The sequence below is a fragment of the Staurois parvus genome, unplaced genomic scaffold (genome assembly GCF_062004578.1).
Source record: "Staurois parvus isolate SC_StPar_1 unplaced genomic scaffold, SC_StPar_1.0 ptg000533l, whole genome shotgun sequence".
NCBI lineage: Eukaryota > Metazoa > Chordata > Amphibia > Anura > Ranidae > Staurois > Staurois parvus.
This window is the reverse complement of record NW_028318329.1, coordinates 456,515-478,524: the sequence shown is the minus strand read 5'-3', so window position 1 is coordinate 478,524 and position 22,010 is coordinate 456,515. Positions and strand designations below refer to the sequence as shown.

The window sequence follows — 22,010 nt, the reverse complement described above, 5'->3', positions numbered from 1 at the left end:
TCCAGCTGCCAACATCCTAACAACAAATGACATCATCTATTGATAAGGCGCATGTACACTGTCCTTGTTTGCCCCTCCCTTGCCACTCTCTGTCACCAATAAAGTCATGATAGGTGCATTAGGGAAAAGGGAAACACCAGAATACTAGTGTGAAAAGGTATGCTTGCTTTGTTGAAAAAAATGCATTAAGGTAAAAACCACCCACTGCTCCCCCTAAACTTATCCCCCCCTCTCCAAATCCCTAAACATTTACCTGCTTCCTCTCACGATCCAGCGCTTTCCTTGCTTCAGCTCTTTTCCCTTCATTTCCTGGTCCCACAGAAGACACCGCGAGCCATAGGCTCCTGCAGCTGCCAAGTCAGATATCGTGAGGAGGGAGTCGGGGGCACGAGCAAGCATGGCTGTTTGTCTATGGGCACGGTTGCTTCAATAGCACAGGGCTTCTTATGGGGGTACCCGGGACACATGGAGAAGTAATTCATGAGACAACAGGGTTATACTGCCATCTACAGAAGATTTAACACTGGCAAACAAAAAAATGTATTTTGAGAGAAGTAAACCCTTTTTTTTTTTTTTTTTTTTTTTTTATAGAACTTTTCCTTTTTATCAAGAATCTGTCTGCGCTGCAGAGCTCTAAGAGCTCACTTTGCAGCTGGGACCTGCAGGCAACATCTAGACTCAGATGTATGGTCTCTTCACCTGGAGGTGTTTCAAGACCTCTGTGACATGTGAGGAACAATGAACGTGGATCTCCTGGCTTCTAGTTTCACCAGAAGAAACTGAACACATTTTGTCTCCAGGTCCTGATATCTCTTAGGGATTGGTTCAACCTGCTCTCCCTTTCCTGCTTTTGATGTGCCTTCCTTTTCTGCTCTGCAGAATTGAGACAAAGGGCATTGCAATAATTTTCATTGCTCCAACCTGACCCAGACGGACACTGTACTCAGACCTCATCAGGCTCCTGGAAGACCCTTTGTGGACTCTCCCAGATGTCCATGGACCATGGGTTTTATCCTGACCTTTCTTTAATTTTTCTCACCTAGCCTTGAGTACTGTTTAACCACTTCCCATCCGGCCCATGTATATAAACGGCCGGATGGGAGCAGTGCAGGGGTGGGTGGCCGTTTATAAACAGCCTCCCCGCCCCCTGCTTGTGCACGCTCCCTGGGAGCACGCAGCACCGCGATCCGGTGCCCGCTGTATCCTCCGGACACAGTGGAGCACCGATCGTTGTACGGGACCTCTGTGTGAGGTCCCGATCATGTGATCACTGATTGGCCAATCAGTGATCACATGAAGAGTAGTAAGCAAGATGTCACTTCTGACATCATTGCTTACTACGTGTGAAATCTGTGAATGATCACAGAGATCACATGGTACAGGGCTATTCACAACCATGTGACAAGCTGTGACCAATCACAGCTCACACAGTATTTCTCAATGGCTGCAAGAATGCAGCCATACAGAAGGAGAAATGATTGCTTTTACAGCCTTTATGGGTGTAAAAGCAATCAGTGTAAATAAAAAAAAAAAAAAAAATCTTCATAACCCTCCACAAGTAGTACAGTGTCACTATGAAGACACTGTACTGCAAGGGCGACAGTATGTTAAACAAAAAAAATAATAATATCTAAAAATGTAAAAAAAGTTTGAAAATTATAAATTTTGTTTATAAACTAATTTGGTTTTTTTTTTTTGCTAAAAAGATAACTGAATAAGTTTTGGCCAAGATTTATGAAGAAAGATTTTATTTGCAAAATTTTATAAGAAAAACACTTTTTTTTCAAAATGTTTGGACTTTAATTTATATAGCAAAAAAAATAAAAATCCCAGTGGTGAATAATTACCACCAAAATAAAGTTTTATCTATCTAAAAAAAAATGCTAAAAAAAATCATATGGGTACAGTGTTGCATGACCGCGCAATTGTCATTCAAAGTGTGATACCGCTGAAAGCTGAAAATTGGCCTGGACAGGAAGGGGGTGAAAGTGTCCGGACTTGAAGTGGTTAAGGACAATTCTCAGCTCTTTCAGAAATCGCTTACCTCTGGTTTTGTGTTGCGGCATCTGTATAGGGTACTACTCACATTGCTCTACCTGTGCATTCACCTGTGACTCTGGAAATCTTTGCCTGGTTATGTTGACTGAATCTATCAGGGATACTCCCTAGTCCACTCTAATGCGCAAGGTTTTTTTTCTTGTTGCCATTGCCTCAGCGAGGTGAGTTTCTCATTTGTCTTTTGTAGAGAAATCCTTCTTGTCCTCCACAAGGAAAAGATTGTCTCGAGGTCTGGAGCCTCCTTTCTCCCTAAGGTGGTGTATTCCTTCCACCATAATCTGCCTCCACCAATCCTGAGGGCACCTGTGGGAGTCAGCCTGCCTCTCCCTCCACCATTTCTAGGTGGTTCAGGCAGCTTATCATTCAAATCTGATTGCTCAAAGCTGAAGTTTTATTTTGTTTTCTCTGCAGGTTTAGTTCTGTTACTTACCTGTAATGCAGCATGACCCATGATGTGCAGGCTGCTGGATTTTGTAGGAATCTTCATTGCAGGGCTTTCAGTATTGTGGGAGTTAACAGCTTCAAGCCAACAGGGACACGCCCCTCCTGCCCTCTCCTCTATTGGGAAAAGTTCTTTTGCTTATTACACAACCTGCAACATGATCTGTGAATGGAGGAGAGTGTGATAAGTCACAGGATTCTCTCCCCCATTCACAGATCAAGAATTACTTCTGCCTGTGTCCCTTCATAAATTGCAGGAAAATTATTTTTTGGTAAGTCGAAATACTGTTTTATAAAACACAATTTGAAATGCAAATTATAAAAAAAATCAAAATAATATACAATCTGCTTTTGTTTTGTAGATGCAGGTTTCCTTAGGAACTTTACATATTTAATTCTGTTCCCTTCATTCACCTGTTCTTGCTTTGCTTTTTAGCACTATCACTAGATCTTTCAGATCTGTAACCGCTAGATTAAATGTATTACTTTATTGTTTTTGTTTTTTTTTTCTTCCAGGGGCTCGGTGTGCAATGTTTTACTTACATCCTGTCAGGATGGCATTTGTCGCCTTTGGGCAGAAACCCTTTTGCCAGAGGATAGCCTTCTTGGTGGACAAATAATTGAGCATGGCAGTTCCAGTAGTAGCTTGTCATTTACTGGAAAGCAAAAAGACAAAATTGAGCATGCTCTTGAGGTAATATACTTTAAGTTTACATCTGGCTAATATTAAAACTGAAATTATACCTAAAAATAAAAAAATCATGTTTTCCTGTGTCACCTATTGAACATGTACTACATACACTTTGACAACGTTAATAAGTAAATCTGAAGGATTCTTTCCTCTTGAAGAATTTAGATGAAATAATGGGGGATGGCTGTTGACTGTGACATCTTCATTTTTTCTGAACAACAGACAGTAAAAGTGAACTGTAAAAAGATAAAAATAATCTGTTGTTTGGGGCATAACACATATGCCATGCTGTATGGGATAAAACATAAATGTGTGCCATATTTGTAAATGCATAGACTGGGTAGTCTAGAATAAAGCTGGCCATAGATGGTTCGAATCTCAGCCGGTTCAGCAGGGACTGAGATTAGAACCATGTATGGGCAGGTTGAATGTACCCAAGTTGATTGATCAACTTGGGTACAACCAATCAGTCGAATTTTACATGCAATTATTGCTAGCAGCCATTATAGCTGCTAGCAGTAATCAATGTGTCTGACATGGAAAGCTTCCCCCACCAGGAGAACACAATGGCTCAGCGGGAGAGATTCCCCCATCAACACTGACTGTGTTGCAGGAAAGAAAATCGCTCCGTCTATGGCTGGCTTAAGTCATTTCAGGGCCAGTCACAGTTTTTGCTTGACGGTGATAATTCTGTGCGGTAACCTCTTTTGTAATGAATTAGGGTATCTTTTTATGCATTACAAAGGGGCCCATTTACCCAGAGGTGTTCATTTTTGCCCAAGACCATCGCTTGTTATTGTGAGGCTGCTTGTGAGCAATCCTTGTGCATGATATGGATATTTCTAGAACATTACTACAGATCTTTGCATAAATATTTATCTTCTACATTTCCATAACATATAGTGTTGCAAGCTAGAATTAAAACTGTTCATTTACTCTTTGGCTTACAGAATATTCATAACACTTTGAAAGTGCATACTATTTTAAATTGTGACCCAAATGTCAATATATGGTAGATCCATCTTTAGGTGTAGTTACAGCTACAAGACTTCTGGATACATTTTGCTAGCTCTGTTAGACTGGATGGGGATAATTGATAATTTTTTTTTTATTTAAATCTTTACACAGATTCTTGGTTAGAATAACCCATTTCCACCTGGGATCTGTTTATTAACCTTCCCCAGAAAGAAGCTCAACAATTGGAATATGTTATTAAACTTCCCCTTTGGCCTCATGGACATTTAGCCACGTCCTGTGGTGTCCTGTGTCCTGTGGGCTGCATGCGGCCCCAGGGAGTTTAGCATTTTGCCTGAGCCCCTCTGAAGGGACGCTGGGAAAGCCAAACAAATGCACGCTTGGAGAGGTGCTGGGATGCTGTGAAAAAATAGTTGATGGGTGAAGGGTGTGTGTTTTAATGAGGTCAGTGCAGGATGTGTGTGCGATGTGAGGTCAGCTGGGTAAATTCCTTCCTGTGTCTTACTGGCTTCTCTGTCCTAAATCTACATACCTGCAAGATGAAGCTTTCTAACAAATACAGTAAGGCCATGTTCTCAAAATCAAAGAGTTTTTTTTTGTTCTGCAACCAAGGTACTGTAAAGTGGAGTTCCAGTCAAAACTGGAAAAATAAGTCAGCAGCTACAAAAACTGTAGCTGCTGAACAGCCACTCATCTGTCCCACGATCCAGCAGTGTACTCACCACAGCCAGTTTCACCGACTGTCCTCACTCCCCAGCGCTGGCATCCTAAGTGTGGGCACCTGGCTGTAACAGCTTGTAACTTCACAGTAGGGTGCCCACTGCACATGAGTGAGTAGCGCTGCGGCTTGTGAATGGTCCTTTAGTCTTCTGGGACCTGTCACATGTCCCATAAGACTATGGGGAGGGAGAGGACAACTTCCAATTTTGATTGCCTAGGTCAGGGGTGTCAAACTGGCGGCCCTCCAGCTGTTGCGAAACTACAAGTCCCATCATGCCTCTACCTTTAGGAGTCTTGCTTGTAACTGTCAATCTTGCATTGCCTCATGGGACTTGTAGTTTGGCAACAGCTGGAGGTCCGCCAGTTTGACACCCGTGGCCTAGGTGGTCGCAGTGGAAGTGGGAGCGGGTACCTGTCAAAATCACCTTTTTGGCTGAAGCTCCACTTTAATGGTGTATTGGTACATAGGGAGCTGGAATTTAGAAAAAAAAAAGGTGCACTTAGCCTTTAACCTTTTTTAGATGCTCTGTTTTGAGCTCTCAAACAAGGAAAAATCCTACATTCACAGTTCTCTTTATTTATGTGGGAGCTGGGCAGCTGTGTTTGCCATAATTAACCTCTTCTGTACCATTCAGGCAGAACGTCATTATCAATTGTAACACTGCATATCCTAACAGAGAGTTTCACGGTTTAGAGGGTGGGCTTCTTGCATTTATATTGAGGACAGACTTGGGACACGCTCACTCTGACATTGTTCAAAAAAACTTGCAGTCAGCCATAACGCCTGCTTCTAAGAGACATTTAAAGGAAAATTCATTTTCTGTATGAATGGGAACACATAACAAAGTGGGTTTTTGACTGCGAAAGGGGAAATACACTTTAGGAGTCTTTGGGAATACTTCACAGCACAAGCAGCTAAGAGAGGTCAGTGAGGGCTTGCATTATAGCTATTGTACTGCTTGTTAAGAATGTTAATACTTTAATGTCTATAGTCTTGGCACAGGTGCACTTTCACACTTATAGTGGGTAACTTTTTTCCAACGACCCACCATCATTTTCTCCTTTGTAGTGGTGACCTACGGGTATATGAGAGATATCGGAGTTCGTTGAACCTAAGCTTTGAGCAGTTGTGTGTGTGAAGATAGTCTTATCTCTCCTCACAGAATGTACACGGCATCATTTTATTCCTTATTCCATGTTAGCTGTATAGATTTCCAAGCACAAGAACCACGTTATCATTGGTGACAGCTTTTATGATCTTTACATTCATTAAGTGTGTATCCTTAGGCCCATTCACCCCTATGTAGGTACAGCTATGCATCTGCATTTTGCTCGTTGAGGTGCATCGCATTTAGGGCAGCCCATTCAATTGGGCTGCCAGACACGTGACAATCACACAAACAAAAGTGACCTCCTTTCTTTTAAATTGCATCACACTACAACTTAACATGCATTTTTATGCTATTTAGGGCACATGCGATGGTTGGTGCATTTGGGGTTCCTTAAAAATGAACATAGTGCATTTTCATGAGCTGTGGGAACGCATGTGATATTGCACATGTTCCTGCATTACAAAAGTGTGAATGGGGCATCTGTGGTGAACATCTGTATGGCCTATAAAACTATTTTTTTCTTTTTTATACAGACAATTCATCACCTGAAACATTTGAGAAGAGGCAGAAGACGGTCTTCTGTTCTAGCGGCTCACACAGAATTGGTACCAAGTCAGCCAAGCCAGCAGGAAGCCCACAGGCACATTTCACATCACGCCAATTCCCTTTGTCACTTTCACATCGCAGCCAGTATAAATCCCAACACAGGTAAATTAGAGGCAAATCTTTTCACATGAATGTGTCTTTATTATCCATTGGACAGTGAGATCCCACTTCCAGCACACACATACATTGGTATTTCCCATGTATCCCTCCTCCAGCACACATTCTTTTCTCCTCAAGAGAATACTCTGTGTTCACCACTCAAATAGCATATTCAAATTGCCCATGCCCTTGCCATATACATTGAGGCAAGTCACACAGACTGGAGGTCAGTAGCAGCAGTAAGGCTGCATTCACACTTGAGTGTTTTGTAGCTTGAAGCTCCAAAAAAGCTCAAACTTAAAAAAACAATTGTTCTATATGGTGCCTGTTCACACCTGATCTCCATAGAGAACAATTGAACAGACACCATAGAGAACAATTGATTTAAGTGTGAGTGGTTTTTGAATCTTGGAGCTTCAAGCTAAAAAAAATGATCAAGTGTGAATGCAGCCTAAGACATGGCCTCTGCAGTAGACTGAAATCTCAGTCTGAGCCAGCTTTACACCAGCAACATATGTGCATTAACCCTTCAGTGACCATTCTGCAGTTTGTGCCTTAACCTCTTATTGATCAGCCTCCTCCTTCAGTCCACCAGCTTATAAGCATTAAGCCCTCAGTGACCAGTCTGTAGTGTATGTGATCTGCTTCAAGATCATGTGCGTCAACACTTCAGTGATGAATATTTAGTGCATGTGCCTTGAATCCTCAGTGGCCGGTCCCCAGCATATTGGCAATTAACCTCTTAGCACCCAGTCCCAGCTCAGATGTGTCAACCCCTCAGAGTCCATTTATTTGAACATGTGATAACCACTCAGTCCTTCTCAGTGCCTAGTACCGAGCTCATGTAAGTTAACCCCTCAGCACTTATACCCAATTGTATGTGTTTTAACCTCTCGTCACCTGTCTGCTTATATTGATTGCTTCTGTGCATTAATCTCTCATATATCCATAGCCAGCTATTCTGCATATACCCCTCAGGAGGCTTTTCCAGCACATGTAAATTAACCACTCCAGCACCCAGTCTCCAGTACATGTACGATAATCCATAGTTACATAGTTGGGTTGAAAAAAAGACACAAGTCCACATTGGTCAACCAATAGAAAAAATACAAACAAAACCTCCAATTCTATACCTACAGTTGATCCAGAGGGGAAATAAACATTCCTCCTGGATCCCCCAGAAGGCAATCGGATATTCCCAGGATCAACTATGCCTGGTGCTATTACCTATAAATGTTCATATCAAGTCATATTGTAATTGAATGTTATTATAAATCACCTTTCCTTTTCAATCTGCATCACTGTAATTTTCTTTAAAATGTGCTACAATATGGCAAGAGGTGTTCTGTATACAGTTGGTGTTCAGAATGGCCCCAGAAACATCATTTCCTGCTTGTGTGATTGGCTCACTGATTTTCCCAGAAGTCTGCACTAAGATACAGGTCAGATTTCAGGCATCCCTTGCAACAAAAATGTCATTTATGTATGTAGATGATGCAGAGGGGAATGTTTTTTTTTTCTCAACAAAAATGGAGTTACTTTCAAGCTTTAACTGGCACTGGTAGGCTCTGCAGCATGCAGCACAGAACACCCAAAAATGTTTGTTTTTTAACTCTTAAATGTGCTTGCTCTCAGTTATAATTATTAGTATTATTATTAGTATTATTATCTAATTATTATAATAATTAGATAAAAAAAGAAAATCATACAACATGTACAGTCAGAAGAACATTATACAGTGTTACACAAAGCATCATAAAAAGTACAAAAAGGTAGTCAATACCCACATGACAAACACAGCACATTTGTCAGAATCAACATACATATAAACACAAGAGCCTAATACGATGGGGGGGAGGGGCTGTCTCTTATAGTTGACCCTGTTATACTTCTGGGGATGGTTTAAATCTAGAGACTACCCACCTACCCACAGTAATCAGTGATTTAGCTTTTACACTGCCTTCCACGCCAAGCCAGATAACATTCTTGGGAAAGTAAATCAAAGGGAGCAAAGCCAGTGTGGGATAAAAAGGTTAGTAAGCTGGCAATAGATAGTTTGAATCTCAGCTGGTTCAGCAGGGATGGGCCGAGATAAATTACTATCTATGAGCAGGCTGATTGTACCCAAGTTTATTTATTACAGGTACTTATATAGCGCCATCGATTTACACAGCGCTTTACATATATATTGTACATTCACATCAGTCCCTAACCCTCAAGGGGTGTACAATCTACAGTCCCTAACTCACATTCATACATGCTAGGGCCAATTTACACAAGATCCAATTAACCTACCAGCATGCCTTTGGAGTGTGGAAGGAAACCGGAGTAAACCCATGCAGGCACAGGGAGAACATTGATCCATTGATCGACTTGGGTACAACCAGCATGGCGGACTTTTACATGCGATTGCCAGTGGCTAGAACTACTAGCAATAATCACTGTGTTCATCCAGCAGGGACGTCCTGTGTACCCCCCCTGCCCCCTCCCCCACAGGAGTGCTAAGTAGCTCTGCAGGATGGGTTCCCCCATCAATGCTGACTGAGGATAAGTGATAGGAGAATTTTACATCGGGACCATAAATACACTGACTGGGCAACTGGAAAGTTCAGGGGTTTAAGTAAGGAGAGGCAGATTGATTTAGAGTAGACCATGGAATCCTCAGGAGGAAATAAAGCCAAACTGAGGAAATTTCGAAACAGAGCCAGGACATATTATTAGGGGGAACATGCCACTGAACTAATTGGGTGTGTCTACCTGCAGCGCAGGTATCCCCAACTCCCCTACTGGCTGTGATCTGTATAGGAGGGACCAGATGCATCTTGGTTTTTTGCCTGTTCAGATTTGTTTGACTTCGCATTGAAAACCCGTCAACAACAGATTTGGGAACACAGATGAATAGGGCCCTGAAAAAGGAAAGTAATTTAGATAGGATAGATGTCTTGATGGCCGTAATCCCTCCCAGGAACGAGATATGATAGGAGGACCACAGTTTTGGAAGATTTCCGAGTTTCTGAAAAATGCGTGGTCAGTTAGCAGCATAAATGGAACTAAAGGAAGGGTAAGGTAAATTCCAAAGTACCTGAGAGATTTGTTGCTCCATTGATGTTGAAAATGGGAGTGAAGGGATGAAATTAGTTGGCTATCTCCTGTGTCAGTGTTGGCGGTTTTACATAGTTCACCTTGAAAGTTTTCTGCTATTTTCTCATACATGGATTCCAAGTTTTAAAGTGTTACTAAACTCAGAATCCTGCACTCTCTCTGTCTGGTCTCCCACAGTACACGGAACATGGAAATGCAATTGTTGTATGCAGATATGAACTGCTAAATACTTCTTTTCTCATCATCAGTATAAAGCAGTCTTGTGACTTATTAGTGTCTGGCCGAGCACTGGGTAATCTTATAGGAGGAGTTTTCATTCTCCTCTGACTGTTCTATGAGGCTTCATGACCCCTGACCTTCTGTCTGGACAGTGCTGACTGGCCCTGTGCCGATCACATGCACCCTCCCCCCCAAAAAAACCTCTCTAGTATTACACACCAAACTGAGCATGTGCAGAGAGTCTCCTAGGGCTCTGTACTATTAGCAGATGGATTTGGAACTATGGAAGAAGGGGAGTATTAGAGAAGACAGGATCAATCGGTCCTTTTACATAATGCAGAGGATTAACCCTTTAGATTCCAGAGTGAGTATCACAGGCTTGCTTTACTGCTTATACAGACTGATTTTACTGTTGTGGCTTTATTAACTATTTAAGATTCTGTTAATAGGAGTGAGGAGTACCCACCAGGGGTGGGTGCAGGATGTATTGAAGTTAGTTTGGAGCAAAATAGCCCTGGGAACAGAGTGATGTCTCTGAGAGCACTTGTCCAGCATCGCACCACATAAATGATGTATTCAGCTGACCTGTTTAAAACTGGAATATTTGTTTTACACATGACAAACTAATCTATTTTTTAAATCAATTTTTCCAGATATTCCGTCTGTTTTGGCCGGTGTAGCGTTTAACCTGGATGAAGGTTTTGGAAGTTTTGTAGTTCACTGGCTGAATAACAAGGAATTGCATTTTACATCATCCATTGAAATATTTATACAGCATTTGAAAACTATTATGGAGCAGCAGTCAGACAATGGAGATGATGAGGAAGATGAAGATGGTTTGCAAATGAAGCTGGACAATGGTTTGTTTATAATTGTTCTTCTCCTGTAGCATCGAAACCACAAAAACTGTTTTGGATAAAGACACAGAAATATAGTTTTCAGAATCCTCTATCCGAAGGTTTATGTATTGTTGCTTATTTTTTTCTATCAATAAACACACACACACACAGCGGGTAAAATAAGTATTGAACACATCACCATTTTTCTAGGTAAAAATGTTTTTAAAGGTTCTGTTGACACAACATTTTCACATGTCGGTAACAACCTATGCAATCCATACATACAAAGAAACCAAAAAAAAAAAGTTCCGAAATTAAGTTGTTCGGAATAAAATGGAATTACACAAGGAAAAAGTATTGAACACATGAAGAAAGGTGGAAAAAAAGGCATGGAAAGCTAAGACACCAGCTGAAATCTATCTGTAATTAGAAAGCAATTCCATTCCACTTGTCAGTGCAAATGAATATATAAGGTATAACACAAGTAACATATCATGATGGGTAAAGGCAAAGCGCTCTCTCAAGACCTTTGCAACCTAAAGGTATCTTTTCTAAAGAAATATATGTACTGAGAAAAATGGTGACATGTTCAATAATTATTTTACCCACTATGTGTGTGTGTGTGTGAGATATATATATATATATATATATATATATATATATATATATATATATATATATAAAATAATTTCTTTCTTTTAATTTTCCATTTTTTAAATGGTTCAATATCATAATGTCAAGACATATCCACAACTTACATCTCAGTTCCGCTTGTATTATGCTCCTTAACCATTTCAACTGAAATAGAAAAAAAAAAAACATGCTAAATAACATACACAGAGTATATTACAAATACCAAAAATTGTAATTCCAACAAAAATGATTATATCCAACCAGAATGATTGTACACTCTAATATAATGTTTTTTGAAGATTATATTAGATTATATTATATTATTTTATTATAATTTTTTGAAGATCCGTTTCCTCTAGCTGTCCAGTACAAAAAATCAAATATTTGGTTTAAATTAGCTAAACCAAAAATAAAGCTCAGCTTTAATGATCAGTAATATGTTTCTCTTCTTTTCTCCTGCACAATTATATAGTAAAAAGGGTTAGCGCGTATGTATGCCATAGTTTGTGAAAATGGGTACTGGTGAGCTGCTTACTTATATAGCAAATCCTCTCTTATTGCAATGAACACATGTGAAAGATTAGTTGATTATGTTTTTATGATTTTATCAGCTGCTCATTTTAGAGCATTATCCTGCATTTTAATTACACTATTGAGTTCTCATTTACGCAGGGGTCATAAATTTAAATAAAAAAAGATTCTGTTTTTCTCTGCATGTGCTGTTGGTCTGTAAGTCATAACTTGATTTTATGCTTCGTTCTAGGTGAGCCGGAGGGTGGAGGATCTTTGACTGGTTCTCCTGAACATGAAGAAGCAGAAAAAGATTTGAGTACTAAAGCTTCATCACCTGGTGCTACCCTGCCTCTACCAACAGTGTTATTAGACCGGAAAATTGAATCCCTTCTCACCGAATGGAACAAGAGTGCAGATATGCTTTTCACTATTCACCCTGTAGATGGTACTTTTCTGTTGTGGCATGTGAACTACTTGGATGAGTACAATCCAGGAATCTTTAGACAAGTTCAGGTATTCATTTCAGCAGTATTAACGTTTTCCAAAGTGTTTTGGTTTAACGTAATGATTTTTTTTTACTTTTTAAAGTAAAGAAATGTTTAAGGGAAAAATAGCAAATGAAAAAAATAATAGTGTACACAAATGCTACCGAAGTCATATTGTAATTGAATATTATTAAAAATTACCTTTCCTTTTCAATCTGCAACGCTCTAATGCAGTGCAGTATGGCTACCTGGAAGGTTCTGTACACAGGTTATTTCCTGCTTGTGTGATTGTCCTGCTGATTTTCCCAGAAGTTTGCACTTAGATGCAAGTCAGATTTTGGACATCCCCTGCAACAAAAATGTAATTTTTGGTTTGATACTCCCAAAGGTAAATCACATCTAAAGGGATTGCCAATACACTGATTAAAATTTTTACAAATCCCTCAGCTTAGTAAGAAATTGGACTCTTTTTTTAATTTAGCTGTGATAGTCTTGGCAAGATATCAGGGTTCTTTCTGCTTTGTGTCTGATAGTGACAACAAGCTGATAAGTTAAGTTTACAACATTCTGTTGTGTGGGTGAGTTCCACAGTCTTGGCACAACAAGTGGGTGATTTACAGCCCATGCGCTGCTGACAATAGCTTGCAATTGACTGCTTTTCTCCTGAATTTGACAGTGAAACGAAATAAAATTCCAACAGGTATAGACCAGTAATAAACGTTGGTTCACTTTAATAGTAACAAAGGCGGTAGGCCAGTAAATTGAGATAGTACAAGTAGCCAATCTGGATAAATTGCAGGACTGCTCTTAAATCTGGTCTTTATTCTACAAATGATTCCACGAACAGGTCTAGCTGCTAAACATACTGTCTGGTGGAAGATCATGGCACTAATATTGGCACTTGCATTGGGAGAATGTGCACTCTTGTCTCATGCATTTCCGCCCCTGAATGCCATTGCTCTTCGGAGGAAAAAGCAGCTTAAGCATTTGGGTGTTCATTACGTTGACCAGAATATTAGTTTATTCTGGCCATTGGAATGAAAAAAGCACTAAACAAACCTAACTTTTAGGCACGTTTTAGCTTTTTTTTCCCACCCAAACGCTCATCTCCTGAATGTTCAAATAATAGTTTTTTTTTCTGCTTTTAAAATTGCTTTAAATTTTTTAATTAAAGTTAACTATCTAAAGTAATTTCTGATAGACATATTAGTTATTCATTTTAGAAAGTTATAAGCCTTGTGTTCAAGAAATGCTTTACTGGCAGGCAGAATTTAAAGCACTGAAAGCTACAACATCTGGCAAAAAGTATGGAATCACCACTCTTGGAAAATGTTCATTCAATTTAATTGTGCAGAAAAAAACTAATCACAGACATGCCTCCAAACTGTTTTCATTTAACATTCCAACCTTCTGGTTTTAAGAGGAAAAAAAAAATAAAGAAAACTGTAGTCAGTTGCAACTGTTTTTGCAGATCAAGCAGAGGAAAAAAATATGGAATCACTCAATTCTGAGGAAAATATTATGGAATCCTGAAATAAAACCACTTCAGTACACCACTAGTACTTTGTTGCAACACCTCTGGCTTTTATAACAGCTTGAATTCTCTAAGGCATGGATTTATCTATGGACAAACAGTATTCTTCATCAATCCAGCTCGAATTTTTTCTTATTGCAGTAGCCAGATCAGCTTTGCAGGTTGGAGCCTTGTCAAGGGCCATTTTCTTTCGTTTCCATCATAGATTTTCAGTTGGATTGAAGTCTGGACTCTTTGCAGGCCATGCCATTCACATTATATGTCTTTCTTTAAGGAAAGTTTTCATGGCTTTTGCCCTATGACAAGATGCATTATCTTGAAAAAAATTGTCATCATCACCAAACATCCTTTCAACTGATGGAATAAGAAAAGTGTCAAAAACTCAATATAAACTTGTGCATTTATTGAAGATTTTATGATCGTTATCTCCCCTGTATCTTTACCTGACATGCAACCCCATATCATTAATGATTGTGGAAATCTGCATATGTTCTTCAGGCAGTTGTCTTTTTATACATTTCATTGGAATGGCACCAAACAAAAGTTCCAGCATCATCACCCTCTCAATGCAGATTTGTGATTCATCACTGAATATCACTTTTATCCAGTCATCCGCAGTCCATGACTGCTTATCTTTAGCCCACTGTAACCTTGTTTTTTTCTGTTTAGGTGTTAATGATGGTTTTCTTTGGCTTTTCTGTATGTAAATCCCATGTATGTAAATGACAATCCACTGTTCAGAGCCATTCACCTATATAATGTAACCCCCCCCCCCGCCTGCCTGTCACCTACCGCTCTCTGTCCCGCCAGCTAATCTGCTGTCCTAGCCGCTAAAATGCCCCCACTGCCTCGCCCCTTCCTCTGTCGCTAACCCCCCCCCCCCAAACACCAGCCACTGTGCTCAACATTGCCAATAAAGTTCAAATAAAGCCCCTCTGTAACCCCCCTCCCCCCCATCAACCCGAGCCCCCCCCCCACTGATCTTTTGGCGGTCTCATCCATGCAGCTCTGCCTCCTCCTCTCCTGCCAGCTGCTGTGTGTCGGGTCAGTCCAGGCAGTGAAGTATCAGAACGGAAAGTGGGGGGGCTGGTAAACATGTGTTTACCAGTCCTCTTTCTTTCCTGAATGAACAGAGCAATCAGTACAGAACGCTGCTGTTCATTCAACACTGAATTACAGGTGAAACTCGAAAAATTAGAATATCTTGCAAAAGTTCATTTATTTCAGTAATGTAACTTAAGAGGTGAAACTAATATATGAGATAGACTCATTACATGCAAAGCAAGATAGTTCAAGCCATGATTTGTTATAATTGTGATGATAATGGCTTACAGCTCTTGAAAACCCCAAATCCACAATCTCAGAAAAGTAGAATATTGTGAAAAGGTGCAATATTCTAGGCTCAAAGTGTCCCACTCTAATCAGCTAATTAAGCCATAACACCTGCAAAGGGTTCCTGAGCCTTTAAATGGTCTCTCAGTCTGGTTCAGTAGGAATCACAATCATGGGAAAGACTGCTGACCTGACAGTTGTGCAGAAAACCATCATTGACACCCTCCATAAGGAGGGAAAGCCTCAAAAGGTAATTGCAAAAGAAGTTGGATGTTCCCAAAGTGCTGTATCAAAGCACATTAATAGAAAGTTATGTGGAAGGAAAAAGTGTGGAAGAAAAAGGTGCACAAGCAGCAGGGATGACCGCAGCCTGGAGAGGATTGTCAGGAAAAGGCCATTCAAAAGTGTTGGGGACTTTCACAAGGAGTGGACTGAGGCTGGAGTGAGTGCATCAGGAGCCACCACACACAGACGGATCCTGGACATGGGCTTCAAATGTCGTATTCCTCTTGTCAAGCCGCTCCTGAACAACAAACAACGTCAGAAGCGTCTTACCTGGGCTAAAGAAAAAGAGACCTAGTCTGTTGCTCAGTGGTCCAAAGTCCTCTTTTCTGATGAGGGCAACTTTTGCATCTCATCTGGAAACCAAGGACCCAGAGTATGGAGGAAGAATGGAGAGGCACACACTGCAAGATGCTTGAAGTCCAGTGTGAAGTTTCCACAGTCTGTGTTGATTTGGGGAGCCATGTCATCTGCTGGTGTTGGTCCACTGTGCTTCATTAAGTCCAGGGTCAACGCAGCCGTCTACCAGGAGATTTTGGAGCACTTCATGCTTCCTTCCACAGACGAGCTTTATGGGGATGCTGACTTCATTTTCCGGCAGGGCTTGGCACCTGCCCACACTGCCAAAAGCACCAAAACTTGGTTCAATGACCGTAGGATTACTGTGCTTGATTGGCCAGCAAACTCGCCTGACATGAACCCCATAGAGAATCTATAGGACATTGCCAAGAGAAAGATGAGAGACATGAGATCGAACAATGCAGAAGAGCTGAAGGCCGCTATTGAAGCATCCTGGTCTTCCATAACACCTCAGCAATGCCACAGGCTAATAGCTTCCATGCCACGCCGCATTGAGGCAGTAATTGCTGCAAAAGGGGCCCAAACCAAGTACTGAGTACATATGCATGCTTATACTTTTCAGAGGTCCGATATTGTTCTATGTACAATCCTTGTTTTATTGATTGCATGTAATATTCTAATTTTCTGAGATTGTGGATTTGGGGTTTTCATGAGCTGTAAGCCATAATCATCACAATTATGACAAATCACGGCTTGAACTATCTTGCTTTGCATGTAATGAGTCTATCTCATATATTAGTTTCACCTTTTAAGTTGCATTACTGAAATAAATGAACTTTTGCATGATATTCAAATTTTTTGAGTTTCACCTGTATAGTCAACAGTGTTTACTATATTTCAGATTGTGAATGAGTGGGAGTTTCTATGCAGACTCCCATCTCATTCACTTACAGTGCAGCTCAAGCTGCAGAGAAAGGGACTGTCTTCAGTCCCTTTCCCTGTCCCAAAAAAGGGACACTTATAAAAAATTAAATCTCTAAAAAAAAATATATAAAAAATAAAATTTTGCCTATTAAAAAATTAATAATAAAAAACAAAAACCCCATATTAACGCCCATTTCATATGGGCGGACTGATTGGGTCTGCCTGTCAGTTTTTTAGGCGGATCCAATCGGTCCCTCCATTATCCTTTATGGAGCGGTGGATGTAAACTGACTTATGTCCGCTTACACCCGCCTATGTCGAAACCGATCTGCTAAAAACAGATGGGGATGGCAGTCAGGTGTAAGCGGACATTCGGTCTGTTTACATCCCACCGCCCATAGAGGACAGCGGACTGTGTCTGTTCTGCATAAGCGGACCAAACACAGACCAGCCATCCGCCTGCTCAGCAGGAATCGGCAGATAGATTCTCCACATCTAAGTCTCCCTTGCTTCCGATGCCCGATCCACATTAAGTTCACGCTCCAGTGGCTACTCACAGGCGATGAGGAAGCAATGCTCTGCTTTCTCACTGCCTGTTTTAACCCTATTTATGTCAACAAATGTGCCGCAACCACAAGTATTGCACGCGATTGTAGGGCATTTGCGGCACTTCCCCCATTGACTTGAATGTGTAATGTTCAGTGGGTGCAAAGCAGAGCAACTGTGCCGTAGACGCATTGCTGCTGCAGCATTTAAACACCTCTGCTGCGTATTGCCCCGTAATGGGGAGGGCGGTTAGCGAGTTTCAGAAACACAGCTCAGTAGCACATTTTTGCGCCCCCCCCCAAACGCAAACCTAAACAAGGCCTAGGTCCTCATTCACGTGGGGCATACTATAACAAGGCTGTGTTTAGCTGCACAGTGATGCGCAAGTGTTCTAGGCATCCCCATTCATGTCAATTAGGACACAGTGGCCTGAACTCGCACTATCTGCATTTGGGGCCATGAAACTACACCTGCATGGATGTCAGATTTGTCCTTACAACCGCTGCATGCTAATTGACATAAATGAGACTGCCTGCACAGGGATGCACTGAGTACCTGTGTAGGTAAACACAGCCCTTCATACAGCCTTCCATCGGCATACATTTAAGTACACCCTATGTGAATGAGGCCTTAGTAGGAATTTAGTAAGTTACGTTGTGTTTATGTATTCTAATAAGGATTTTAGTTTTTTGAGTTAAAATAGCGTTTTGATAAACATTTGCGTTGCACAATTACTGTGCGGCTTAAAAAAATCAGTAGTCTGATCTTCTTTTTATTCTACTCTTTCAGATTTATATAGAAATATGCTTTATTTACAGTTTTGTGTATATTCCATTTTCACCAGTTTGCTAAAAGGCGCAATTTAACATTTACAAATATTTGTTAACTCAGTACAGGTTAAACTTTTATATTTAGTAGGAATGTAGCAGGAATTTTGTAAAATTTGCTTTGTTTGCATATGCTAGTAATGATGTTAGTGTATTTTTAGTGAAATCATTGTTTTGATAAACATTTGCGCAAATATCATGGGGTCCTAAAAATCAGTGGCCCCTTCTTTTTATTCTACTGGTCATGTGCTTTGAGAAAATATATGGTTTAGGGGGTCTTCTACAAACTCTGAAATCTGTAAGTGAAAAATGAAAACCTCCAGATTTTTAGAGAAATTTCGTTATTTAGAGTTTTTTGTGTACGTTTGATTTTTACCATTTCGCAATTTAAAATTTCCAAATATTTGTTATTTATTAACTCAGTACAGGTTAAGCTTTTATATTCTGTAGGAATTTAGTAAACTTTGCTGTGTTTTTATCTGCTAGTAATGATTCTAGTATATTTTTAGCGAAACTATTGTTTTAATAATCATTTGCGCAAATATCATGGGACCCTAAAAATCAGTAGCACCTTTTTTTATTCCACTGATTATGTGCTTTCAGAAAATATATGGTTTTAGGGGGCGTTTTGCAAACTAAAAGCTGTAAGGGAAAAATAAAATAAGCAATGGAAAAATTGCAAAAATGGTCCGGCCAGTTGAGTTTAAATGTGGAGAGCAGGGCCTGGCAGCAAAAAAGGTTAAACCATCCCTTGATATATTTGACATGTGGACGTTACTGAACCTTCTGTTAATGCATTTTTTTCATCCTATGCTCTAAATCAGGGTTGTCAAACTGGCGGCCTAAAAGTCCCATCATTCCTCTGCTTTTGGGAGTCATGCTTGTAACTGTCAGTCTTGCAATGCCTCATGGGACTTGTACTTTGGCAACAGCTGGAGGGCCACCAGTTTGACACCCATGCTCCAAATGAATTGCTCAGATCTGCGACATTAGCGCCTGTTCACACCAGCAGTTTTCAGTGAACAAGCAGTCACTGGTGTGCTGTGCTTTCCTTGTGTTTTTGTGTGGATTTTTTGTTAGGATTTTATAAAAATGTCAAATGATGTTTCATTCAGTTCACTGCAGCACTGTTTCAGTGCAGTAGTTTTTTGTTGCAATCTGCTGCACACACCACCATAATACAGTGCTGTGTGCGGACACCATAGAAAACAAGGCAAAATACTTTATCATTGTGTTGGGACTGTGCTGGGCAAGGCAGCCCAGCGCATTCACATTTATAAGCTGTAATGAGACATGGATGCTTCTTCTACCACGCTATTCTTAATTGTCTACATTTTATCTTATGACTACTTGGAAACCACATTAGGTCCAAGTGGTAGTAAGGTATACTATACTATACTATCTAAAATGAGCACCTACCTAATTTAACCAGTTGGTATCCAATCAGGTAGGCATTTGCACTTCATAGCTGTGGGTAGATCTAAAAAAGATCTACCAGATCATTAAGTGTTCTTGCATGGCAAGACCACTTACTGGAAATAATGGTGATAAATAGTAAGCGCTCATAAATAATGCAAGCAGCTGAACATATAGGAAAACACATAAAAAGTCCCAAAATACATAAACAGAAGAAATGCAGCGCTCTTAAAAATGATATTAGAAATAATAATAGACACAGTCCAGTAAAACAACAGTGTTCCTTGTTTCCCAGTGTAAATGGTAGAATTTTGCACTAACCAGAACGCGCATGGGTAATGCGCATATGTGTATATATCCTGAAGATCCTTTCTCCACTGAAGGCTGGTCAGGTATATGGCTTGGAAGAATGAAGATCCTGCGCCCTCATGTGGTGGGAAATGATCCAGCAGGTCAGAGCAATGACGATCCAGATGAGCCTCCACAAGGAACTGGCACAGGAATCCCAAGGGCTGCAAGGATGGAAAAGCTCCTCACAGGAGACACAGGGGAGCACTCATAGTGTAGTAATTTAAAACTTTATTTGAAAGCAGCATAGGTGCAGAATACAGGAGAATAGCCAAGTATGGGCAAACACACTGACCCTATTGGATGTCAAAATGGCCGCCGGGCCACCTCTGAGGAAGTGCGTGCGCACGAAACGCGTCAGGTGGGACCCTAGGACGCCGTTGACATCAAGCCGCCGGTGCCACGAGGAGGCCCGGCGGCCATTTTGACATCCAATAGGGTCAGTGTGTTTGCCCATACTTGGCTATTCTCCTGTATTCTGCACCTATGCTGCTTTCAAATAAAGTTTTAAATTACTACACTATGAGTGCTCCCCTGTGTCTCCTGTGAGGAGCTTTTCCATCCTTGCAGCCCTTGGGATTCCTGTGCCAGTTCCTTGTGGAGGCTCATCTGGATCGTCATTGCTCTGACCTGCTGGATCATTTCCCACCACATGAGGGCGCAGGATCTTCATTCTTCCAAGCCATATACCTGACCAGCCTTCAGTGGAGAAAGGATCTTCAGGATATATACACATATGCGCATTACCCATGCGCGTTCTGGTTAGTGCAAAATTCTACCATTTACACTGGGAAACAAGGAACACTGTTGTTTTACTGGACTGTGTCTATTATTATTTCTAATATCATTTTTAAGAGCGCTGCATTTCTTCTGTTTAAGACCACTTACTGTTATCTCACATATATATTTGTATTATTATAGCCAAATTTACCACCCTAACTCCTCCCACAGTTTTTACACTACATAGACAGTAATATACCGAAACGTGTTGATTGTTCCCGATTGGTGTGCTAATACTTTGTGGAACGTTTCGCCGAATGGTTCACAAAATATCAGCGTTTTTGTGGTGAAATTGGTCCCATAGGAATGAATGGCGGAATGTTCAAAACTAGAGTGTGAGCTGAAAAATCAGGACATGATTTCTAAACTGCCACCACTCCCTCATTTTCAAGCCCACCTACACAAATCTTATATCAAAACGTTCAGCTATCCCTGCTGCCACTAAAAATGTCCACGGCTAAGCCATAGTCCTTTATAGTTTTCACAATATGACCATTTGTTTGCAACTCACACCACCCAGTGACCTTTTCACAGTTACTTCAGCCACTCCAACCACACAACAGTTACTCAAGCCACTCCACCCAGTTACTCCGCCCACTCCAGTTGTAGACTACTGGTGGAGGCAAGAACACGTCACACAATCTCCCCAGAAATTGTAGCTTTTCTAGTTCATATTGTGATGCGTGTGGTGAGCTTAACACCACTGTTAACTATCTCCCTGCTGCAAAAAATGTGCTGAAAGCTTTGTCTGTTTGGACTGCATTTGCCCTGTGGTGTTTACAGAGGCATATATTGGCATCTGATGTAAGTACTTAGCCGTGTCCTGCCTGCTTTCTTTTCTATGTGCGGCCATCAGCGATCCTGCTTCCCTCACTTCTGCTTTTAAGGCTGTTCTAATGCTTGTGTTTTCGTACTGCAGAGTAATGGGGTCGGGGGTGTTTTATGCACAGGGAGAATGAAACAGATTTGCTTGAGGGCCTCCTGGCATTTACATGCTGCTGTGCACAGCTTGGAAGAATAACAAACCAACATGGACTTGCTATTTAAACATACGTTTTGTAACTCTTTTGGTGCCAGCCATTTAGAAACAAGTTTCTAGTACTTGAATCTACTATGTATGCTTGTCCATATTAAAGTTCAGATGTTGGCTAGTGTGGTATCACTGGGAAAAACTCTGTATCGGTTTGTAAGCGATATGGTTAAGTAGCACTTACCAAGTGTTTATGTA

At 40.7% G+C, this 22,010-nt stretch overlaps 1 protein-coding gene across 6 annotated transcripts in view; it reads left to right on the top strand.

Annotated features, from left to right (window-relative positions):
- The window catches only part of DMXL2 (Dmx like 2), a 210,425-nt gene that overhangs the window by 80,998 nt on the left and 107,417 nt on the right, over nt 1–22,010 (top strand). For all 6 annotated transcript variants that reach the window (XM_089690563.1, XM_089690560.1, XM_089690562.1 and 3 more), the window contains exons 8-11: nt 3,016–3,193; nt 6,531–6,705; nt 10,677–10,883; nt 12,259–12,521. In XM_089690563.1, coding sequence (XP_089546689.1) covers nt 3,016–3,193; nt 6,531–6,705; nt 10,677–10,883; nt 12,259–12,521 — 823 coding nt within the window. The remainder of the gene's footprint in view (nt 1–3,015; nt 3,194–6,530; nt 6,706–10,676; nt 10,884–12,258; nt 12,522–22,010) is intronic.